This window comes from Leopardus geoffroyi, chromosome B1, assembly GCF_018350155.1.
Source record: "Leopardus geoffroyi isolate Oge1 chromosome B1, O.geoffroyi_Oge1_pat1.0, whole genome shotgun sequence".
Classification (NCBI taxonomy): Eukaryota; Metazoa; Chordata; class Mammalia; order Carnivora; family Felidae; genus Leopardus; species Leopardus geoffroyi.
In genome coordinates, this window is record NC_059327.1 from 149,714,006 (window position 1) to 149,740,498 (window position 26,493).

Below are 26,493 nucleotides of genomic sequence, written 5' to 3' on the forward strand. Positions count from 1 at the left end.
TTATTTCATCAGTATTTTCACTTCTGACTTGCTGTGAGGCTTAGGTCAAACTGCGTAACTCTTATATAGAGTGAGCATAATTTTTTCTTGCTACATGTTGGAAGCTATAAGTCTTGATAGGATGGTGTGCTGTCCTCAGAAGTCTCTGGTACAGAGTCAGCGTTAATGATAGTGGTGATTATATAGATGTGTTAGAATGATGTCTCAATTAACCAGCTGTTGTTTTTAGCATGGCCCTATGATTGGCTGAAGAAAGATGGCATGTGATTAGCTTCAAATTGGCAAGAACCCTTTTGAAATTGGGCCCATGTCTGACTCAGATTTAAAGGGTTAAGTCCTGGGAGAAGGAGGTTAACTCCGCATTGTCTTTAATATATTTCGGATGTCAGAGAAAAGATTCCAGATCGTATCCTAGGACCATTTCCAACAGCTGCCAGCCAAAGAAGTAGAAACTCTCTAATGATGAAACCAGTTCAGACTATAAACTACAAGGTAGGAAGCAATGGTTAAAAGGATTAAACACATATGTAAAAATCCATTTGCTTTCTTCCTTATGCCCTATTATAGTTTCCTATGACATGCTTTTTTTTTTTTTAATTTACTCCTTATGCTTATATTTTAAAACTATCTTGTTCAAATTTTATTCTCTCTGCTTGAACCTTGAATGATTAGGCATTTCAATTTATTGTGTAAAAATGTACTTATAGTCGTTTAAAAATATCTTGAGAGGTTTAAAATGGCATTTATTTTGTTTGAAAACTTTAATTCAGTATATACTGAAGACTCCTGGGAATTCCTGAAACTCTCATGAACTGCTAATATCAAAATTAAAGTACTACTAGTAGTTTTGCTGTGTTGACATTTGTACTGATTGAAGCAAAAGCAATGGCGTTTAAAACTGCTGGCACCTTAGTGTGAATCAAGACAATGGAACCAAACTGCCATCATATTTTTGCTTTCAAGAATTCCAGAAAAAAAGAATTCCCTTTTCACTTAAGAATGTTATTGATGGGGCGCCTGGGTGGCGCAGTCGGTTAAGCGTCTGACTTCAGCCAGGTCACGATCTCGCGGTCCGTGAGTTCGAGCTCCGCGTCGGGCTCTGGGCTGATGGCTCAGAGCCTGGAGCCTGTTTCCGATTCTGTGTCTCCCTCTCTCTCTGCCCCTCCCCCGTTCATGGTCTGTCTCTCTCTGTCCCAAAAATAAATAAACGTTGAAAAAAAAAAAAAAGAATGTTATTGATGAAGCAATAAAAAGTATTAATTTTATTAAATCTTGACCATTGGGTACAGAGCTTTATTAATATGCTGGGTGACAAAATGAAAACCGTGCATAAACACTTCTGGTGCAATACTGAAGTGCAGTTATCTTGAGGAGAGTTCTTGGATATTTGAAAAACACTGAAAAAGCTACTATTTAACATATTGTACCATTTTTACTTTCAAGAGCGACTGATGACAAATTAGGGTTACTTAGACTTAGTTTTTTGGCAGGTGAAATTAATAAAGTAAGCCTGCCACTTCAAAGACAACACTAATTTGTTGTTTGTGATAAAATTCAGACTCACAAGTGTTAATTAGAATTTTAAGAAACTTGTATAATCCTCTAAATTTTACAGCTTTCCAATATACTTACTTTTTATAATGAGGTTGGCGTTATATTAAGAAATATGGCTTTTTTGATATTACATAATGAAATGTGTCAACACTTGAGAGATGTGCATGATTATGTGAATTAAGTGAATCAGAACTTTATAAATAGCAAGCTATTACAAAATCATACACATTAAGAGATCCACTCAAGTGTGACAGAGACTGATGGATTTTAACATAACAAAGTATAAAAATTTCATTGATGTGGTCTCAGATTATACACGGCAACAACTAATCTCTAAGAAGCGACCATTTTTCAAGTTTTAGCATAAAATCAGAATATCCACAATTATTCAAAAGGCTATCAAAATGTTCCTTCTTTCTAATTACATCTGTGTGAGATAGAATTTTCCTAAAATACTTCAATCAGAACAACACATGGCAATACAGTGAGCTTACAAGCAAATAAACATAAAAAAATTCACATTTTTTTGAAAATAGTTTTTTTAAAAATAAAAATGTCATTTAAATGGCTTATTATTTTTATTTTAAACAAGGTTTCAAGTTTCTTAGTTTTAACATATAATACATTAAATATTGATAGATAGTCCACATAAACCATAGTGCTTAAGGTCCTCAGTAATTTTTAAGGGTATGGGGTGGTCCCGAGACCAAACTGTCTGAGTACCACTGATTTAATTTTTTGCAAGGGAGAAGCCAGCCATAACAGATTTATGTAATGGTAGGGTGCTAATTCATTAGCCTTGAAGCTAGATTTTAAAAATATATAAGCCCACAAAAAAATGTTATCTCTTCTTTTTTCATTCAGTGACTCAATCCATGACATATTTAACGTAGTGATTATACATATGCAGATCAGAAGCTGTGCAGATCAGAAGCTTTAAAATGCATAATTCTAGTGCTCTGGGTGATATATATATTTTTTGCTCAATTAATACTTATCTCCTGGCCCCCAGCATTTAACATAATCATTTCCACAGTCACACTGAGGATCTTTAACAAGATATATTTTTGATGATCAGAGCTTTGTGTGACCCTACTATAAATAGTCTTAGGTTTGTTATAGGTCACGTGATTAAAATCATGGAGATATAATTATTTTAGAATAGAAAAAGACATGGGATGAGGTAGTCCAAACTTTCTTTTGGCAGAAACAGAAACAGAGGCCCAGACAAGGATAAATAACATACAAGGTCAGCATGTGACTAATTCTGGAACTGGAATCTGGTTTCCCAGTTGAATATTCTTTTCACTGTACTGCTATTTATTCCCTACTTTCTGATATGTGAAATATTTGATCTTGAGTGCAAAATATTGAATTATGATGTTACCATAATTCCATAAATTGCTGATCTTTGAAACTTTCACCCACTCCTTCAGTCCACTAAAAGGGCCAATTTTATTAAGTTAATGTTTTGAGGTATTAAATTAGAGGTGGAAAAATCCAATGATGAGAATCAAATTTGGAACTTGAGCTTAACTTTCCAGGCAGTATTATTCTAGTTGTTACCATACCTGCTTTGTAAAAAACATGTATTTTTTACTATAATTATTTGGGTGACATAACTAAACTGAAGCCTCTGAGAAACTATAGATAAAAAGCATTTGAAGAGCCACAAGCTGAATACATTCTGAAGTTTATACCTATAGGAATATTTGAGCATTAAAATCTACTAATTTTCTGTTTTTTTCTCTCATTTTCATTATTTTTTTTATTGTTTTCTGCCCATCCTCTTCTTTCTCTTCTCTACTTCTCCCCTTCCTCATCGTCAAATCTAATATGAATTTTCACATTTAAAAAATATTCCATTTATTCAATAATTGGGTGTTATCAGTTTTCACGTATAAAATCATCCATTGAGGGATGCCTGGGTGACTCAGTCGGTTAAGCGTCTGAATTCAGCTCAGGTCACCATCTAATGGTTTGTGAATTCAAGCTTCGCATCGGGTTCTGACAACTCAGAGCCTGGAGCCTGTTTCAGATTCTATGTCTCCCTTTCACTCTGCCCCTCTCCCGCTTAGGCTGTCTCTCTCTCTCTCAAAAATAAATAATAAACATTAAAAAAAATTTAAAAAATCATCCATTTAGCTTTTCTTTTGTAATATTTTTCTGTATATCTTTGTAGTATTTTTTTTTCTCTTTAAAATGTGTATAGCTTTCTTTATGTGGGTATTGCACATTTCTTAAGGCTATTACTAGTTACATTTAATTAGTTTTGCTTTTGTGAAAATATTTTATATTTACAACTGGCTAATACTGATAAAGTTATTGTTCGCTATATTTGCTTTTCAAATCAAGTCACTTTGAAAGCTTTTATTAGATCAGCTAATTAATCCTTAACTGACTTCGATATTCTATTTAGAAAATCTCATTGTATGTAAATATTAATTTACCTAGCAACCTTTTAATAGTTAAATGTCATTCTATAATTGTGGCCATATCATATTATCATGAGCATTACAGAAAACTGTTAAATAGCATTTAAATCCCTCATTTTAACAATGGGAAAAACCATGGCTCAGAAGAAATGATAACCTATATTTATACTAGCTAGAAAAAAGTATGCATATTAATCTGTAATCAATCCCTACAATCCCTACTGAAACAGATTTAAAATCATTTTCTCACATGGTGTAAAATAACTGAATGGTTATTTATGTAGAACTCAGAATAAATCATCCCCTTTAAAATCTTTATCTAAATATATTTCATAAATTTTAGCTGTTTAGAATACATTTTTGGAAATTTTATACTAATGATTAAATCCCTGTTTATCATAAACCAAAGAGTATATAAGGGAGAATAATTTGTAATATTTGAAATGTATCATTAAATATAAACTTCTCATCTTGCTGTTAATTAGGCATCTAACCATAGTTTTCATCAAGTAATCCTGGCCAGCCAACATTGCATCATGACTGGTTTCATTAATGAATTATGGGCATATAATAACTCCTCCGGTGAGAAGTACTTGAATTATGCATAGATAATGATAGAGATACCTAAGGAATTAGTACACTCACTGGAGATGAATAAAACAGGACACATGGTATAAAGAGGGATGGAGATTAATGAACTTCAGTGTTATGTGAATTTGGAATGGAACTAGAAACTGGCCAGAGTTCAATGAGAATAAGTATGTTTTGAGATGGGGAATAGGGTTGAGGAAGAGATTGACAGAAGTTACTCAGGTCAGGGCCAGATTTGGAAATGGAAACTCCAAAGAACAAGGGTGTGTGTGTGGGGGGGGTTGGATTTTGGGGTGACACCCACCTCCCAGCCTGGACCTATGGTGGGGCTCGAACTCACAAACCATGAGATCATGACCTGAGCCGATGTCGGACGCTTAACCAACTAAGCCACCCAGAAGCCCCAGGAATTGCACTTTAAACTGCTACCCTAAACTGTCAGAGATTTCGTTAAGGAGGTGGTAATTGGGTTGAGGTTGAGCTTTTACAAAGTGTCATACTTAAGTGACAGAAAATAACAGGAGAACACTCCAATGGGAAGGAGTCTATAGTAATAGAAATTACAAAGTCAGAATGAATATTACACATTTTAAGAATGACAAAGCTTAATTAGGCTTAAAATTCATGATGCAATGTAGCATGGGAATTAAAGGTGGGATGAATTTGATTCTTGGAGGATTCAGAATTTCATTGAGCATATTTTTGATGAGGTAGAAAATAAGGAAGCTATTAAAAGGTTTTTTTTTAATAGTGACATGATGAAAGTCATGTTTATAAACAATTAGTTTTTAATGAGCATGAAGGTGAAATGAAAGAAGAAAAGAGTAAAAGTCATAAAATTCAGCTGGAAAGCTATTATAATAGTCATGAGAAAGGAATATATGGACCAAAGAAATAATTTGAGGGAATAATTACCAAAATCATTGGCTTGATACAGAGAATTAAAGTGAGCACTGAGTCAAAGATAACTTTCAAATTTTGAGTGTAGCTGATTGAGACATTTGGTGGTGCCATTGACAATGACAGAGAAATTTGGAGGCACAAAGATTTGAGTTTGAGATAACTGACTAGACTGTAAAATTCTCTGAGAGCAGGGTGGTATCATATTTACCATTTTAGCCTTAGCAAGTTGACAGGCTCAATGCCTGGCACATAGTAGTTGCTAAAGAAAATATTTCTTAAAATATATGATTGAATATAGTTATGGTAAGACAATGAAACAAAACATCAATAGGCATCTATAGGACTACAACTTTAATGAGGGAGTAATTGGGGATACAGATTAAGGAATGGTCTGAATAGAGGAGAGTCCTATAGAGTCATGAGAATTAATTAATTCATGAAAGAAATTGTTTTGAAAAAAAAAATCTGGAGGACCTGGTATAGAAACCTCCTACTTGAGGTCTTATGGGACTTCTTTCAATTTAGAAATTATGAAGAAAAATAAATGCTTATTTAGTGCATGTGTCACTAAACAGTCTTTTCGCATGTAACCCTACTGGGGGATCTTATGGTGTGTTGATTAGTTTGACGTATTTTTTCATTCAGTCAAAGACACTGACATGTAACTAATACACAAGAATGTAAAAAATACATTAGTCTGTCTTACTCAGACCCAGTATCATTTGATGACAATGGGAATATCTCAGTCTGCTTAATTACAAATGAGAAACATGTAATGATTTTTAATTTTTTTAAATTTTATTTAAATCCAAGCTAGTTAACATATAGTGTAGTAATGGCTGCAGGAGGGGAATTCAGTGATTCATCACTTACATATCACACCCAGTGCTCATCCTAATGAGTGCACTCCTTAGGGCCTGTCACCTATTTAGCCCATCCCCCCCACCCAACACCCTGTCAGCTACCCTCAGTTTGTTCTCCGTATTTAAGAGTCTCTTATGGTTTGTCTCCCTCTCTGTTTTTTACTTTATCTTTGCTTCCTTTCCCCTATGTTTATCTGTTTTGTTGCTTAAATTCCCCATGTGACTGAAATCATATGGTATTTGTCTTTCTTTGACATTTCACTTAGCATGGAACATTCTAGTTCCATGCACATTGTTGCAAATGGCAATATTTCATTCTCTTTGATCGCTGAGTAACACTCCATTGTGTATATACACCACTTTTTTATCCATTCATCAGTTGATGGACGTTTGGGCTCTTTCCATACTTTGGCTACTGTCGATAGTGCTGCTATAAACATTGGAGTACTTGTGCCCCGTTGAATCAGCATTTTTGTATTCTTTGGATAAATACCTAGTAGTGAAATTGTTGGGCTGTAGGGTAGTTCTATTTTTAATTTTCTGAGGAACCTCCATTCTGTTTTGCAGAGTGGCTGCACCAGTTTGCATTCCCACCAGCAGTGCAAAACGGTTCCTCTTTCTTCACATCCTTGCCAACATCTGTTGTTGCCTGAGTTGTTAATTTTAGTGATTCTGACAAGTGTGAGGTGATATCTCATTGTGGTTTTGATTTGTATTTCCCTGATGATGAGTGATGTTGAGCATTTTTTCATGTGTCTGTTAGGCATCTGGATGTCTTCTTTGGAAAAGTGTCTATTCATGTCTTTTGCCCATTTCTTCTCTGGATTATTTGTTTTTTGGGTGTTGAGTTTGGTAAGTTCTTTATAGCTTTTGGATACAAACCGTTTATCTGATATGTCATTTGTAAATATCTTCTCCCATTCTGTTGGTTGACTTTTATTTTTGCTGATTGTTTCCTTCACTGTACAGAAGTTTTTATATTGATGAGGTCCCGATAGTTCATTTTTTCTTTCGTTTTCCTTGCTGCTGGAGACATGGCCAGTAAGAAGCTGCTGCGGCTAAGGTCAAAGAGATTGTTGCCTGTTTTCTCCTCTATAATTTGATGACTTCCTGTCTTAATGCTTAGGTCTTTCATCCATTTTGAGTTTACTTTTGTGTATGATGTAAGAAAGTGGTCCAGGTTCATTTTTCTGCATGTCGCTGTCCAGTTTTCCCAACACCATTTACTGAAGAGACTGTCTTTTTTCCATTGGATAGTCTATCCTGCTTTGTCAAAGATTAGTTGACCATACATTTGTAGGTCCATTTCTGGGTTCTCTATTCTGTTCTATTGATCTATGTATCTGTTTTGGTGTCAGTACTATACTTTCTTGATTACAGCTTTGTAATACAGCTTGAAGTCTGGGATTGTGATGCCTTCAGGTTTGGTTTTCTTTTTCAACATTACTTTGGCTATTAGGGGGTCATTTCTGATTCCATACAAATTTTAGAATAGTTTGTTCTAGCTCTCTGAAGAATGCTGGTGTTATTTTGATAGGGATTGCATTGAATATGTAGATTGATTTGGGTAGTATCAACTTTTTAACAATACTTGTTCTTCCAATCCATGAGCATGGAATCTTTTTCCATTTTTTTGTGTCTTCTTCAGTTTCTTTCTTAAGTTTTATATAGTTTTCAGTGTATAGATTTTTCACCTCTTTGGTTATGTCTATTCTTAGGTATTTTATGGTTTTTGGTGCAATTGTAAATGGGATCAATTCTTCGATTTCTCTTTCTGCTGCTTCATTGTTGGTATATAGAAATGCAACAGATTTTTGTACATTAATTTTATATCCTGTGACTTTGCTAAATTCATGTATCAGTTCTAACAGTTTTCTGGTGAAATCTTTCAGATTTCCCATGTATAGTATCATGTTGCCTGTGAAGGGTGAAAGTTTGACTTCCTCCTTGTCTATTTGTATGATTTTTATTTCTTTTTGTTGTGTTATTGCTTAGGGTAGGACTTCCAACACTACATTGAACAACAGTAGTGGGAGTGGACATCCCAGTCATGCTCCTGAACTTAGTGTTTTCCCCACTGAGTATGATATTAGCTGTGGGTCTTTTGTATATGGCCTTTATGATCTTGAGATATGTTCTTACTATTCCTACTTTCTTGATGGTTTTTATAAAAAAGGATGCTATATTTTATCAAATGTTTTTTCTGCATCTATGGAGAAGTTCATGTGGTTCTTATGCTCCTTTATTCATGTGATGTGTCACATTGATTGATTTGTGGATATTGAACCATCCCTGTGCACACCTTGCACTTCTGGTCTGACACCGTGCCATCGGGCACCTCGTCCTCGTGACTGGGCTTTTTCTTCTACTGGTTCTCCTCCCCAGCCCTGTTCCGCTTGGACACCAGCTGCGGCTCCTTCAGCTTGCACATGATGAAGAGGTGCTTGGACAGCGACGGGTGCGATGTGTAGCTGGCACTGGTAGGAGGAGTCATCTGACTTGTGCTGAGGGTGAATACTTGTTCATGGTGAATAATTCTCTTTTTTTCTACCTTGTCTCTTTCTTCTTTCTTTCTTTCTTTCTTTCTTTCTTTCTTTCTTTCTTTCTTTCTTCTTCCTTCCTTCCTTCCTTCCTTCCTTCCTTCCTTCCTTCCTTCCTTCCTTTAAGACAGGCAGGGAGGGGAAGAGAGGGAGGGAGGGAGGGAGAGATAGAGATAGAGATAGAGAGAGAGAGAGAGAGAGAGAGAGAGAGAGAGAGAATCCCAAGCAGGCTCCTCACTGGCAGTGCAGAGCCTGACAGGGGCTCAAACCCATGAACCGTGAGATCATGACCTGAGCTGAAATCAAGAACTGGAAGCTTAACTGAATGATTCACTTAGGTACACATGAATAGATCTTTTAATGTATTGTTGGATCCAATTTGTTGGAATCTTTTTGAGAATTTCTGCATCCATGTTAAATAGGGAAATTGGTCTGTAGTTCTCCTTTATAGTGGGGTCTTTGGTTTTGGAATCAAGGTAATGTTGGCCTCATAGAGTGAGTTTGGAAGTTTTCCTTCCATTTCTATTTTTTGGAAGAGCTTCAAAAGAATAGGTGTTAACTCTTAAATGTTTGGTAGAATTCCCCTGAAAAGCCATCTGGCCCTGGACTCTTGTTTCCTGGGAGACTTTTGGTTACTGAATCACTTTCTTTTTTGGTTATGGGTCTGTTCAAATTTACTGTTTCTTCCTATTTCAGTTTTGGCAGTGATATGTTTCTAGGAATTTTTTAATTTCTTTCAATTGCCCAATTTATTGGCATATAATTTCTCATAAAATTCTCTTATTATTGTTTGTATTTCTGTGGTATTGGTTGTGATCTCTCCTCTTTCATTCTTGATTTTACTTATTTGGGTCCTTTCCTGTTTGTTTTGTTTTGTTTTGTTTTATCAGTCTGGCTAGGGGTTTATCAATTTTGTTAATTCTTTCAAAGAATTCAAAGAACCAGCTCCTGGTTTTGTTGATCTGCTGTTTTGTTTTTTTGTTTTTTATTTTTTGGTTTTTTTTTTATAGTATTGATTCCTGCTCTAATCTTTATCATTCCCTTCTGCTGGTTTTGGGCTTTATTTTCTGTTCTTTTTCCAGCTCCTTTAGGTGTAAGTTTAGGTTGCATATTTGGGACCTTTCTTCCTTCTTTAGGAAGGCCTGGATTGCTATATACTTCCCTCTTATGACTGCCTTTGCTGCATCTCAGAGGTTTTGGCTACCATGTTTTCATTTTCATTGGCTTCCATGTACTTTCTAATTTCCTCTTTAATTTCTTGGTTAACCCATTCATTCTTTAGTAGGATGTTCTTTAATCTCCTACTATTCATGTTCTTTCCAAATTTTTTCTTGTGATTGATCTCAAATTTCATAGCATTGTGGTCTGAAATATGCATGGTATGTTATTGATCTTTTTGTACTTGATGAGAGCTGATTTGTGACCCAGTATGTGATCTATTCTGGAGAATGGTCCACTGTATTCTACTGCTTTAGGATGAAATATTCTGAAAACATCTGTTAAGTCCATCCAGTCCAGTGTGTCATTCAAAGCGATTGTTTTCTTGCTGATATTCTGTTTAGATGATCTGTCCATTGGTGTAAGGGGGGTGGGTATTAAAGTCCCCTGCTATTATGGTATTATTATCAATGAGTTTCTTTATGTTTGTGATTAGTTGATTTACATATTTGGGTGCTTTCGAGTTGGGGGCATAAATATTTAAATTGTTAGCTCCTCTTGGTGGTTAGACCCCTTAATTATTATATAGTGCCCTTCTTTATCTCTTAGTACATTCTTTGTTTTAAAGTCTAGTTTGTCTGATATAAGTATGTCTACTGAGGCTTTCTTTTGACATCCATTAGTATGATAGATGGTTTTCCATCCTCTTACTTTCTTTTTTAAAATTTTTTTTTTTCAACGTTTATTTATTTTTGGGACAGAGAGAGACGGAGCATGAACAGGGGAGGGGCAGAGAGAGAGGGAGACACAGAATCGGAAACAGGCTCCAGGCTCCGAGCCATCAGCCCAGAGCCTGACGCGGGGCTCGAACTCACGGACCGCGAGATCGTGACCTGGCTGAAGTCGGATGCTTAACCGACTGCGCCACCCAGGCGCCCCCATCCTCTTACTTTCAATCTGCAAGTTGTCTTTAGGTCTAAAATGAGTCTGTTGTAGGCAGAATATATATATGGGTCTTTTTTTTAAAATCCATTCTGTTACCCTATGTCTTTTGATTGGAGCATTTAGTCCATTGACTTTAGAGTGGTTATTGAAAGATATGAATTTAGTATCATTGTGTTGCCTGTAGAGTTAGTTGGTGTTTCTCATGATGTTCTCTGGTTCTTTCTAGTCTTTGTTTCTTTTGGTCTTTTTTGTTTTGTTTTGCTTTTTCAACATTCAAAGAGCCCCCCCTAAAATTTCAGGGCTGGTTTAGTGGTCACAATCTCCTTTAGTTTTTGTTTGGGAAACTCTTTATCTCTCTAATGAATTTTTGGAAGTGTATACTGGGGGATGCCTGGGTGGCTCAGTCAATTAAGCATCCAACTCTTGATTCAGCTTAGGTCATGATTTCATGGTTCATGAGACTGAACCCCAAGAAAGACTGTGCTGACAGTGTGGAGCTTGTTTGGGATTCTCTCTCTTCCTCTCTCTCTGCCCCTCCCTTCCTCTCTCTCTCAAAATAAATAAATAAAGTTACAAAAAAGTGGCATATACTGTAAAATGTTAGATCATATTCTAAGCTCATGTTTTATCATCTGAGAATGGTATACATCAAAATGATGGCAGTGGTTAACTCTGAGTGGTATGGGGAGATAAAAGAAACTAGAAGAGTAGGTACTAATCCAAAGAGACTTTAGTCATATCTTTAATATTTAAGAGGCTGGATATATTATTTAAAAGTATTAGAAACAAGGGCATGACTTCCTCCCATGCTTCTCTGAAAGAGTTAACCTTCCCTATAGGTCAAACTTCATACTTCTTTATTAATTATACTCAACCTTTCCCATTTTTTGAGGAATGTTTATAAAACCAGATATATTTACTCATAAAAAGTTCACCTAATCAAATACATAAAATTTCAATACATCAAAATATGATAAAAGCCAAACAACAAATACCAGTGTCACTGTTAACTGAACCCTTAGCCTAGGATGCCATCTAATGACCTGACATCCAAGGCTGAGTGAAGATGCCAATCTCAATCAAGGAATTAAACACGAGTAATGTGTTGCTTCTTTCTTAATATTCTGTAGATTTAAAAATACATGTAAAATAAGTTCTAGCAGTTTCCTTCCATACCTCTTCTAATGACCTTGTGCCTCACCCACCTTACAGAGTGTGAGCTCTTCTCTTTGAAGACTAAACTATATCAGACTAGCCTATATATACTCTACATGTCAATAACTCAATAACACAATGGGTGTAACTGCTTAAAAACAACTATGAGAATGCCAGAGAAGGCAAGGAGAACTATGAGAATGCAAAAAAGAAGAAAAAAAGACAAGAAACAAACAACAACTGCCCCCTACCACTCATCTGTCTATGTAATCTTTCCAGGATAAGGAATAGAAAAAAAAAAACTTGATCAGGAAGCTAAGTGTCCTGATGACAGAACTGACTGCCATCTCAGAGTTATGTGTCTGAACAACGCAGATAACATCTCTAGATATCATTTTATATATACTTGATGGATAAATGTATAGGTAGGTAGGTAAATGATAGATGACAGATGATAGATAGATAGATAGATAGATAGATAGATAGATAGATAATTTCAGTGTTTGGACTAGGTCCAAGGCCCATAGATATATTTCTTTTTTTAATGTTTTTTAATGTTGGGAAATCCATGGAAGAAATGCAATCTCACCCATAGCCACAAGCTATACTCTTCATAGCATTGCATGATGACATCAAACATATCATCCAGAAAGCTTTTCAACATGGCTTTGTTGTTGTTGCTGTTTTGTTTTGTTTTGTTTTGTTTTTCTGTTTTCATGAGTTTGGTCATTCCTTGTTCTTTGGCCATTCCAATGACCCAGGGCACTAATTATCTGATCATTTGATGACAGAGAAGCATACACACTCCCTGTTGGGACACATGGAAATCCTTCCTTGTATAGCTTTGGCATCATATTATTGGCCATTTGGCTATTTGACTTTAATGCTATACCATATGCTCAAAGAACTTTTAAAGAAAGACTCTTTTGGTGGAAAGATCTTTGGCTTTAAGAAGGTCATATTTTTTCAATTTTTCTGTTATAGACTACCCTTTCATCTAGCATTCAAACTTCTTATCAGGTTGGAGATCAAGGACAAGTTTTTTTTTTCTTTCTAAAGATCACAGGTTTTAGTTAATCAGTAGTTACAGACTGTTACCACACCACCCCAGGAACATACATTTTTAGACTTCCTATCATGTGAAAAAGTTCATATAGATGTTATTAAGCCATTTATGTACATAGAAGACCTATTCAGTTTAGAAAGCCAGAGTTAAAAGTATCATGAAAGAAGATATGTGTGAACTATAGATATACTGAAAGTGTAACAAAAGAATTTCCAAAATTTGAGTTGAAGTTGATGAAGTGTTCTATCTCAACAGAATCTAGTAATTTTTTCCCAAGAGTTAAACAGTTTGTACATAAACTATTTTCCAGTAATGTCACCCAAAGAATGAAAATAAGTTACTTTTTGATTATTAGAAACAATCGCAGTGCTATTGATATTAGACAATTCCCCTTCCATATAAACACTTAAATATCTTCTATTCCCCAACATTTATCTAAATGATAAATGGATCACAAAGCACAAAAAAGTGAACTCTATATAAAAGAACTTTATATAAAATGCAGAAATATATCTTATAATTACTTGTAAAATAATTTGAGTATCAGTATTTTTAAATATAGAGACTGATAAATTATTTTAGATTTATAGATTTAGATAAATACAATTATTTAAATAAATACAGCAAGGAAATCATTTAATATTTTATATTTGAATGAAGATAGAATATTCTACAACTTTGAAGATGGTTATAATGAAGTAATTAAGCTATTTGTATTGAAATAAAATAATTTCTCTTATATGTAAAATATATATTTTGCCTACAAATAAACGTTTTCTAGGGGTGTCTGGGTAGCTTAGTCTGTTGAATGTCCGACTCTTGATTTCAGCTCAGGTCAGGATCCCAGGGTTGTGGGATCAAGTCCCAGATAGGGATCTGCACTGAGCATGGAGCCTCCATGGGATTCTCTCTCTCCCTCTCTCTCTCTCTCTCGCTGTCTCTCTCTCACTCTCTCTCTGTCCCTTTCCCCAACTCACGCGCTCTCTCTCTCCAAAATAGAGAAGAAAAAAACTATTGACTTGAACATTGGCTCAAAAACTCCAAGATCTATTCTTTGAGATGAAAAAAAAAAAGCTCATATATTATCTTTTGATCTCAGTTCCATGATTTAATGAACACATGGAAGTGATACATGGAAATGAGTTGATCTTAGAGTGAGTGTCTCCAATTTTTGTCACCCCAGTTGTCTGGGCAAATGGTATCTGTTAGTTTTTATATATATTAAAGAGAGGCCATTCAATTTGGTGTTCTTTTCCTTAGGTCAGTGATACATTCATTCTAGTCCAAAGAACTCATTGTCTCCTTTGGGGGTGGCCTCTTCCATGTTATCACCCTTTGGCAGTGCTCATACATTAACTCCCTTACGTTCTTTCTTCAGTGGTAAAATTGAATTAAAATTGCCTTAATAAGTGTAAGATAAAACTTAAGGCCACTTCTCAAACCTTAAGCTGTTAGCAAGTATGAGGCTAATTTAGTTGTATGTGATTAATTCTATTAAGTTCATAAATTTAATTTATTACAAAATCTGCAACTACAGGGAAATGTATAAAAACCTTTTATAGATTCTACTCTAAAAGTTCTCTTTTTTCTATTCCTTTCTTTTATTTTGGACACTGAAGAAACATGATCAGTTTGGGAGTATCTTAACTTTCCCCTTGATGTCATGATGTAATGTCATCTTATTGTTGACTTTCCCCATTGACATTTTGCAACATACACTCATTGTGTTTTGACCAATAATAAATCAATCAACAATGCAGTAATAGAAACCAGTATTGTGCCTGCACACATGTAGCAAGGTGTGCTGAGGGTGCTGAGAACCAATTAAATAAAATTCACATGTAGTAATTTCACTTCTACAGTACAAACTGTTAATGCCTGCCAATCTTCAGAATTAGCTGATAGTTATTCAGTCTTATAAGGAACATTTATTTAAAAAAATGCATATGTGGGGTGCATGGATGGTTCATTCCATTAAGCATCTGACTTTGGCTCAGGTCATGATCTCATGTGAGTTCAAGCCCTGTCTTGGGCTCTCTGCTGTCATTGCAGAGCCCACTTCAGATCCTCTGTCTGTCTGTCTGTCTCTCTCTCTCTCTCTCTCTGCACCTCCTGAACTTATGCAGTCTCTCAAAAATAAATTTGAAAACTCTGCATATGCTACATTAATTAGAATCCAATACATCAGTATCTTTAATTATGCATTACAATTAAAACTAATTTAGTTAAAATTAAAAAAAATTGTGTAGACACAATATATATTGCTGAAAAGAGAACCATATAAACAGAAGAGTTTGGAAATAGCACTTTTGAAGTCTGTTGAAAACAATTAGCAATATAGAAAAAAATGAGAGTTGGAGAGAAGAGTGTACCTAATATTTTTGTGAGCTTTATTATGAACCAGGCATTACTTTAAGTCCTTTACATTTATTATTTCATTTAAACTATGTACAAGTATTATCCTCACTTCACAGAGGGAGAAACTGGGATGTAGAAAGTTTAAGACTTTTCCTAAAGTTTATACAGTTAGTTGATGACAGCAGCAGGAAATGAACCCAGCCATCTTACTTGGAATTTAGGGTACTGCAACCGCACCATGGCAAAGACATTACCTCAGAGAGTAAATGGAGTTATTTTACATATTCACTGAAAGTAGAAGGAGGGGGAAAAATGAAAACAATTAAAGAAATAGAACATTTAAAACCAGAAGATAATTTGAGAGAATGGAATAGGAAGAAAGATTCCTGAGCGTAACAATGAACCTCTAGTTTTGCATATATATGAATGTAAGACATACATGCTTACCACATGTCTCATTCCGGAAACCTCAAAGCGGATTCTTGTACTTACAAGGTTCTTGTACAGAAAAATTTCCTCCATTTAAGCCAGACTTTGTGTTCTCTGTATTATCTACTAACATAAAGAACTGAGGGGCACCTGGGTGACTCAGTCGGTTGAGCATCTGACTTCGGCTCAGGTCATGATCTCACAGTCTGTGAGTTCGAGCTCCGCATCAGGCTCTGTGCTGACAGCTCAGAGCCTGGAGCCTGCTTTAGATTCTGTCTCTCTCTCTTTCTCTCTCTCTCTGCCCCTTGCCTGCTCATTCTCTGTCTCTCTCTGCCTCAAAAATAAATAAAAATATTAAGAAAAAAAATTTTAAAAAGAACTGAGAATATTTTAATATTATAATATTAATTTATGCAAATATATTAATTTATTAATGAGTATTTTAATGTAAAGATTAAAGCAATTTTATTTTATTTTATTTTTTTTTAATTTTTTTTTTTCAACGTTTATTTATTTTTTTGGGACAGAGAGAGACAGAGCATGAACGGGGGAGGGGCAGAGAGAGAGGGAGACACAGAATCGGAAACAGGCTCCAGGCTCTGAGCTATCAGCCCAGAGCCCGACGCGGGGCTCGAACTCACGGACCGCGAGATCGTGACCTGGTTGAAGTCGGACGCTCAACCGACTGCGCCACCCAGGCGCCCCTAAAGCAATTTTAAAAGCATATGTGTATGATGTTAATTTCAAGTTAAAACTTTTTTTTAAATGTTTATTTATTCTTGAGAGAGAGACAGACAGAGCATAAGCAGGAGAGGGGCAGAGAGAGAAGACGACACAGAATCTGGAGCAGGCTCCAGGCTCTGAGCTGTCAGCACAGAGCCCAAAGCGGGGCTCAAACTCATGATCCATGAGACCATAACCCAAACCAAAGTCGGACACTTAACTGACCGAGCCACTCAGATGCCCCACTAATTTCAAGTTAGCATGGTACTATAATACAGAAACAATAATGGGTCTTTATTGTATATTAAAATTAGTATAATTTTTCTAGTACTTTTTTTGGTTATAATTTTATGATTTTTTTCACTCTTGAAAAAAATCAGATCTCCAAAGAACAAAATTACTTTCTGCCAAGTTAAGTTATAATTTTCAATATAGGTAAAATGATTCAGTAACTTTTCTGAATTATTTATTCAGAAATTTTTATTCCTTTTCAAAATTCTATTGTCACATGTCTTTTTTTTGTTGATAATTGATTACACAAACTGACAATTTGGCCAGTTTTTCCATTCATAATATGTCTTGAGAAATATATTTCATATTCATGACTATGTGGAATATTATAATAAAAATGTTGGAATTAGATTGATATTGTCTGTAGCATTTTAGATAAAGGTATTCTGTATGAACAACAAAAATGCATGTTTAATTTTTTTTTCCTTTAATATTTCCTGGCTCTAAGCCTTTAAAAGCAGCTCTTAAAATTGTCATATCCATTCTGAAACTTTACTGATCTTCATTAGAAGTTCATATATTGAGACCAGAATCTCTGTGAACGAATGCAATTATCTAAAGTGACAATAGGGGTGCCTGGGTGGCTCAACTGGTTACGTGTCTGACTCTTGATTTCAGTTCAGGTCATGATCTCATGGTTTGTGAGTTCAAGCCCCCCATCAGGCTCTGTGTTGATAGCGTGGAGCCGGCCTGGGATTCTCTCTCTCCCTCTCTCTCTGCCCTTCCCCTGCTTGTACTCTCTCTCTTTCAAAATAAATAAATAAAAATTAAAAAAATAAAGTGAGTATAAACACTGAGGAATTCATACTCAGTTAAGATGAACTAAGCTGTTCTTAATGATGAGAAAGAAGAAAAAAGTTTTGTTTTGTTGGGATTTTTTTTTTAATGTTCCTCTTTTGCCTTTTGGGGGATAGTTAAATTCTTTCGATAAAATATATAATCTTTAGAGCTAAAATGCACAAAAAAGCTAACACAAGTATTGCCAGTTTACTTATGATCAAAATAGTTCCAATGAGTTAAGTACCATGCCTATGGTCATACTACCAAGGTGGTGGAGATAAGCACCCTGGCCTATAGCCCAGGTCCTCACCACAGGACCATAAAGTTTCTCTTAAAGGGAAGAGACATGGGGCGCCTGGGTGGCGCAGTCGGTTGGGCGTCCGACTTCAGCCAGGTCACGATCTCGCGGTCCGTGAGTTCGAGCCCCGCGTCGGGCTCTGTGCTGGCAGCTCAGAGCCTGGAGCCTGCTTCCGATTCTGTGTCTCCCTCTCTCTGACCCTCCCCCGTTCATGCTCTATCTCTCTCTGTCCCAAAAATAAATAAACGTTGAAAAAAAAATTTAAAAAAAAAAAAAAAAAAAAAAAAAAAAAAGGGAAGAGACACAACAATTCTCATGAAGAAAGAAAAAGTACCATTGAGGTGCTCTAATGTTTTGCTGTTGTTGTTGTTTAAACAAATTGGAACCACACCTCAATCCTGATCATACCTCCCCAACCGGATAAGTATGGTCTTCTGAATCATCAGCAGTTGCACGTTGTGCCGTCCACTGCTTGGAGCTTCTCTATGCTATGAAGTATTAATAATTACTTCACTGTGTTGAACTGGCTGGCACAAAATTGATCATGTTCTTATCAGGCTACATCAGGACAGCAGATCTCAGTCAGTAAACCTGTAGGACTCGTTTCCTTTCTTGTTGCCAGTGACTCTTAATATTTTCCAGCCTCCCAGCCTTGACCTGGCTGATAGAGATCAGATGGTGACTGAATAGAAGCTGCCCCAGTCCTGGGTCCATGATGTACGCGTAAGTACGCAGCTTTTCTCAGTCAGAGATATCAACAGGGACAGAGGTTCACAACTCCTGAGATAGGCAGGACAAACGGCTAGTGGATGATGCTTTAAAACTAAGAGGTTTTTTAAAAAAAATGTGTTACTATATTTTCTGTTAAAGTTTTATTTTGTTTCTATGTTTAAATATAAGATTTTTTTAAAACAAAAGGAGCCAATATGATCCTTTCTTTCTAAATAACAGAAATAGAAATGATATGCAGTAATATATTAACTATATTTAAACATTTAGAAAAACCTATGCTTCAAAAAATAACCTATAATACAGTTTAATTTCTTTGGTATGATCAGTAGCTTGGAATAAATTTTTGTCTTATGCTGCTTTGTGAAGTATATTCTGGGAAAATTTGAAATATAAGAGGAGAGTTTATTGGAATTTCAATTTTTAATTCTAAATAATAGAAAGTATGGTAGCAGTAAGATTTATATATATATATATATATATATATATGAAGGATGAAAATTAAAATTCATATATAAATAATTATTGAATTAACAAAATCTAGACTATGTGACATTTGTCATGATAGACATATATATATATGTATGTATATATATATATATATATGTATGTATATATATACACATTTAGGTAATTTCAGGCTATTGTTTAACAGACTCAGAAATAAATAACTAATATTTTATGTGAGTGATTTCATTCAAACACCTGCTTAGTCTAACCTTGCTTCTCAAAGAGATTCTTGACCCCTCTACAGACACCAATCTCCCACAAGGTTTGCATTGACTGATGTTTCAGACTTAATCATGATTCTTTGATAATTATAATTGTACAGTCATTTGATTTTGTCTTCAATGAAACATAGTACTTTAAGCCTGTAGGCTCTGGTGCTCTTAGATAATGAGTGTTCTTGCCCTTCCTAAATTACTCTGAAATGAAAGCATTAGCCTGAGGAAGACTGTCTATTTCATGCATAAAGCTTCTCCCCACAGGCCTTTTAAGGACAGCCTGATACAGCATATTATCTGTACTTTTTATTAAATATAAGAGGTGTACTTCTTATTAAATATGAGAAAGTATTATTTCTAATTCACCACGATAAGGACAGAGTAAGACAAAATGTGCAGTAGGAAAAATTAGTTTTGTATTTAATAAACATTCACAAATACATGCTATGCTCACAATTTCAGTTGTAAACAATTAACAAAGAACTTGAAGTTCTCCCATTCTCATTTTGCTCAGAATTCTGTAGTATGGCTTTTCTGTCAGCCTGGTTCCTCTCTTCCCAACTTCTGGTATCATCTCTGTCCACTCCTTTTCCCACTCTAAAAGTATCATTACGGACACATCAAATTTCTATATTGAAACCTCATCAACTCTGACCCAGAGTTTATAATTCTGAGGATTTTAAGTATCTTTTCTAATTGGATTCTATATCAGTATTATTTTTAACATGGATATTCTTTCAAAAATGTGGGCTGTGCGACAAAAGTAAGAAGGGTAGGTAGCAGGCTTATTGACTTCCTTACTACAGGTATTTTGCCCATGGGCAAAGAGTCTGTCTCAAAGAATGAATGACTTAGATGCTATAGCTTCTTCACAGCAGCTCCGTCTTTCTCACTGTGGTGTAGTGGAAAGAGCACTAGCCTGACATTTAGATGTGTCCTAGATCCAGCTTTGGACTCATTGTCTGGACAAGTCACTTATCTCTCAAGACTTCACTCCCTTTATGTGTAAAATGTGAGGAGAGTTTACACTAACAGAAATGGGGGAGTAGTTGTCACTATTAATGGGACTAGAAATCATTTTTTGGTGGGTAAGCACAAGGCTATTTTATTTATTATTTGGTTTATTTTGATATTATTTATCTTGGGTTTTTTTCTTGGTTAAATTAAATAATTGTGAAGTAATATCTGATATTGGGGTTTTTGTTATATTTTTACCATATCATATGTAGTAAGTCTAGATATTGAATTGTGGAACTGTTGTTTTAGATACATGATTATGTGTGTGTTCCATGCTATGATGCAGAACATTTCTTACTGTGGGTCATGGCAAAAAATATTTTAAAAAACTGCATTAGCCTTAAAGTCTTTTAAATTCCATGATTTCAGGGGCGCCTGGGTGGCGCAGTCAGTTAAGCGTCCGACTTCAGCCAGGTCACGATCTCGCGGTCCGTGAGTTCGAGCCCCGCGTCAGGCTCTGGGCTGATGGCTCAGAGCCTGGAGCCTGTTTCCGATTCTGTGTCTCCCTCTCTCTCTGCCCCTCCCCCGTTCATGCTCTGTCTCTCTCTGTCCCAAAAATAAACAAACGTTGAAAAAAAAAATTTAAATTCCATGATTTCAAAAGTGTTAATAGCTAATTAATATGGAGGACATTAACTTTCTTAAGGCACTAGAGAACCACTTAAATTATCCCAGAGTAGAGCTTTTCTTTCACTAGTCCCTATATCTGGTGCCTCCCACAGGTGAGGCAGAGATGAGATATGGCTACCTGCAATATAGGTACTTTAGTGGCAGGATGCCACACCCTGAGGGCACAATCTGACAAGTGTGGAAAAAAAAGTATAAACAGAATGCTATAGGGATACCCACTCTATCTCATAAAGGCCTCTCTGAACATATAATGATTGAGTTTAGTCTAAAAAAACCTTCAGAATCAGCTGGAGGAGAAGGAAGCCAGGATTCTGGACTGGTCGAACACAGCTCTTGCAAAGGTCATGAGACTTGATATACACTGGTGAATGGATGTTGGAAATTATCAGATGAAATGAGCAATTGGTCAGACGATGAAGGACATTTTGTACCAGATGAAAATCACTGAGCTGTATTATGAGAGTTGAGTAAAACTTTAGGCATAAGGAAGGAATGACAAAACTTGCTATTGAGAACCATTCAGGTAGACAGAGCAGTCTAGGGGGGCTCTACTGGTGCAGTTGCAGAACTGCACATATACACATATACACATGCACATAGACATATATATACATGTGCGTGAAGGGAACGGCAGGGAAACTGCCATGTACAGGTCGTTTCTTCTGTCTAAAATGAATGTTCCTTCTCACAGTTGATGAGATTCCATATCTTCCTTGAAGATTCTAATCAAAATCGCTGTGAATTTTTTCTTACTTTACATTTTATATGTTAATTATTCCTGAAGCACAGCCATCCTATTAAAAACTCGCATAAACATTGTATATGCTACTGTTGTCACTTCTCTGTATGGTCAAGTATTTTACAATTATGGCCCCCAGTCAAACAAACAGCTCTCTATATTCCCAGTGCCAAACACATTGCCTGGCCCATTGGAGACCCTCAACATTAGTCTGGTGACCTATGATAACGTATGCCTAAAGCCAAAGAACAGAGACTGAGAAAGGAGGAATGGTTGGAGTCAATGAAAATTGCAAGTTTACTTTTCATTACATATCTATTCAAGAAGGCCTAGGAGATATTTGAGGTAGAGTAATTCAGAAGGTAAACAAAAAGCCAAACAGTGGAGAGAAGAAAACTTGTGTTGTGGTGCTGATGGGGATTTATTATAAAAGAGATGAAAGCATCACGTAATGCCTACAGACTAGATTTTAAAGTTTCATTTATTCATTAATTCAACAAATGCCTATTATTCTAGCTTATAGTGTACCAGTAGCACATTATATACACACATAATATAGACACATATATACATGTACTATATATGCATTGTGAGTATATATCATGTTTGCATATATACACATATCATATGCACATAAACGTACACATAGACACATACAGGAATATAAAAACATTCTTTACTTTTCTGGTGTTTATAACCTGAGAAGACACCATATTAAACTAAACAAACAAATGGTTATGAAAGAAAAATACGATAAGTATGAGCTAATTTTTTTCCAAAAGTTTTTTATACTTCACTGTATTTCTTTTAATTATTTCTGGAATCAGTGATAATGTTGGCAGTGATAACTGCTGGCTTTTTTAAAAAATAGACTTTCAGTTTATATGATAACACTCTACAGCCTACTTTTATCTGCAAATAAATGAAAGCTAAGTTTGTGAAATGCATTTGAAAATATTAAATATTTTCCTATATACTTAAAAAAGCCTTGTGAAGATCTAAATAGGGCCTCTTAACATTCTTCAACAAGTGTAGAAAGACAGCATGGAAACCAGTATCTTGACCAAGAAGATAGTGCTGTGTGCAGTTGTTTGCAGTAGTCTTTTTTTTTTTTAAACTTTTTTAACATTTATTTATTTTTGGGACAGAGAGAGACAGAGCATGAACGGGGGAGGGGCAGAGAGAGAGGGAGACACAGAATCGGAAACAGGCTCCAGGCTCTGAGCCATCAGCCCAGAGCCTGACGCGGGGCTCGAACTCACGGACCGCGAGATCGTGACCTGGCTGAAGTCGGACGCTTAACCGACTGCGCCACCCAGGCGCCCCTGCAGTAGTCTTTAAAAAGGGTATTGTAGGTATTTACCCAAAGGATATAAAAATACAGATTTGAAAGGGTATATGTACCCCAGTGACTATGGAGAGAGGCCAACTGTCCATCAACTGATGAATGGATAAAGAAAATGTGGTGTGTGTGTGTGTGTGTGTGTGTGTGTGTGTGTGTGTGTGTTGGAATATTACTCAGTCATCAAAAAGAACGAAATTTTGCCATTTACAATGATGTGGGTGGAACTAGAATGTATTATGCTAAGTGAAATGAGTCAATCAGAGAAAGACAAACACCATATGATTTAACTCAAATGTGGAATTTAAGAAACAAAACATATGAACATATGGGAATGGGGGGAAATAGAGAAGAGAGGGAAACAAACCACAAGAGACTCTTAGTGATAGAGAACAAACAGTGAGTTGATGGAGGGAGGAGGGTGGGGGATAGAATAGATGGGTGATGGGTACTAAGGGGGGAATTTGTTATGATGAGCACTGGGTGTTGTATGTAAGTGATGAATCACTGACTTCTATTCTTGAAATCAATATTGCACTGTATGTTAACTGAAACTTAAATTTAAAAACACGATGAAAAGAAAAATAAATAAAATTAACAAAAGGATGGAGTTAAAAAAAAGGATATTGTGTCTTTGGAGTACTGTGGGGTTAGATGTAGTAGGGTAATGGATGGATTTTTGGGTAAAATAGCAAGATGGTTTTCATGCTATTGAATCATATATTCATTATATGGTTTCATTATTTATGAAGCATTCAAACCCTTAGCATTTCAAGAATATTCACATCAAAATCCAAGTTGAGATGTCAATTCAAAGAGATATGAGAGAAATTTTCATCTGCTGTTTTAGACTCTGTACATTATATTTTCTTCCAATAATGTATACAACTAAACTTTGACTTTTAACTGATTCCTTGTAGTTGCCAGTATTATTTGTCTTTGAATTATTTTACAAAGTTTTTAAGATTTTATAATTAATTGTTTATTACTGCTCACTATTTGAAAACAGGCTACTTTGAGGGATTCAGTAATTTACGTAACATTATCATTGGGTAAAAAGAGCAGCCCACAACTTTGGCATTTTATATAAAATGAAAATGAATTAATCTAAAATATAACTGTAGAACATATACAGTAGTGTGATCTTTTAGTGGGAACCATATGAAGTTTCCCTTTTATAGGTTAAAAATGACTGAGCCAGAAATTTCACATGGTTCAAACTACTCAAATCTCTTCCAAGTCTTATTTTGTTTATAAATACACACATATAAACACACATATAGAATGACTGACACAACTTTAAAATTCCATGATTTTAAAAAACTATGAAGACAACATTTGAAAAATCCTCCATACTATCTAAAAACCACAGACTTGGATACTAGAATGTAAAACAAACTTGAATACACATCCCAAAAGGTGAGATAAGGTAGAGAGAGCTGACAAAAATTAACTCCTGGAAAAAAAAATCCAGTGCAAAACAGAGTGTAGGGTGTATCTATACACTATTGTAAGCAAACGGGGGGAAAATCCAGTTATTTATTTAATCTACAAGGTGTCAACAACTCTTACATGTCCCCCTCTTACACCTGTTGACAGATTTTTGCATATGCTCTGCACTGCTTCTTTTCATAATCAACCAGATAAACCGAAATAAGTAAAAGGACCTGAAATGAATGAGGCGTTTAGTACAACCTGGCAGTGTCAAGTCATAAGAGAAGCTATATAAAGCAAGAATCTACAGCTTTATCTTGATAAAAGTTTTTAAAGATAGATTAAAAATCAGGTCAGTTATGTTACTCCCATCTTACACACTCAACTCCTGATTTTGGTCGTACGTGCAGAAATGAACAAGTTGTCTGTTAAAGATAGTGTTGGGCATATTAGCCCAGACACCGCCTCGAAACTACGTCAGTGTTTTCGTTTTATCTCTCCTCTCTACTATGTCAATGAGGCATTTCCTGCCCAATTATGTTCTAACTTCTCCTCCCTCTTATCATTCATCCCTCCATAATCATTTTTCTCCTTGACGGTTACTTGCCTCTGATTATACCTTTACTTTCAATCTCAAACTTCAGTTGCTTTGGTGGTACTGGCCACCATTTCTGCTACTGGCAAGAGAGAGGAAAGATCAATGTATTATTCCATTCCGTATATATCATGTCACTTTTAAGAACATATTAACTCATGGGATATTGTGATTGGGTACTTGGGTTATCATCAGATAAAATGGTTCAGACAAGTACCATCACCTGTTCACATTTTTGCTAAGGTTAACTGAAGAAATATGCCCTCTTTAGAGAAAAACATAAACTTAGAATCCTCGCTTTTCATGATTCATCTTTTTTGGAGCAACTACTTCTTGTTTAGGACCGCTCCTGTGTCCTTCACCCTTTGGTCCAACAAGAGCAGGAAAAATTTAGTCAGTATTTACTACTTCTTTAAAATTGGTAAAACCATTCATTTTCCTTTGTTGCTATTTATTTAACTGCTCAGCTGCCATCTTTCTCTTGTTGACAACAGCTTTTAAAAGAATATTAAACATTGCTTATAACAACCCTGTGGCAACAGGGAAGGATATAGCTTATTAGCTGAGAAAGACTTCGTTCACAAACTTCTGGATTTTGAATCAAATTTTTAGTAGTGTTGTGTACATCTATTTGTATTGTGTGATTTGTCCTGACTCTTTCAAAGCTCTCTATTAGTTGGAAATTTGCGTGGCTGAGGTAGAGTTGCAGTTTATTATCAAGGAACATAGCAAAGGCAACTGACTGTATTCTTACTACACAATTCTAATAAGCTAAGCTACGTACCCCTTTTATTAGTAAACTGGAATTCAGGTTCAAGGATCAACCTACATTCCCTCAGAAAAAAGTTTTTTAAGTGGATCAGGCACTCAGGGAGCACACTGCATATCTCTAAACTAATGAGGATAAAGGGTGCTAGATTCATGATTGTCTTTCTGGAAATGATTTAATGCATTTTAAATAAAATGTAGTTTGATTCAAGACTGATGTATTAGTTGTTCTAGGTGCCTGAAATGGGATTTTCTGCTTCAATTATGTGTTACATATTCATTAGAGTAAATGAAATAAGCATTATTTAGAGTGGAATCTACCTACCAGAATTGCATTTTCTTTGATTCATAAATTAATGTTGTATTTATAATACTTAATAGTTTAATAGCATAGGAGAAGATATATAGAAGCTGAATTCCAAATT

At 35.5% G+C, this 26,493-nt stretch overlaps 1 protein-coding gene across 2 annotated transcripts in view; it reads left to right on the forward strand.

The window, feature by feature from the left end:
* Positions 1–118: 118 nt before the first annotated feature.
* Positions 119–26,493, forward strand: part of TMPRSS11F (transmembrane serine protease 11F) — a 91,622-nt gene continuing 65,247 nt past the window's right edge. Inside the window, exons 1-2 of one of the 2 annotated variants that reach the window (XM_045473869.1) lie at positions 119–492; positions 18,732–18,812. In XM_045473869.1, coding sequence (XP_045329825.1) covers positions 18,802–18,812 — 11 coding nt within the window. In that variant the 5' untranslated portion in view covers positions 119–492; positions 18,732–18,801. The remainder of the gene's footprint in view (positions 493–18,731; positions 18,813–26,493) is intronic. The other variant, XM_045473868.1, reaches the window with a different exon arrangement.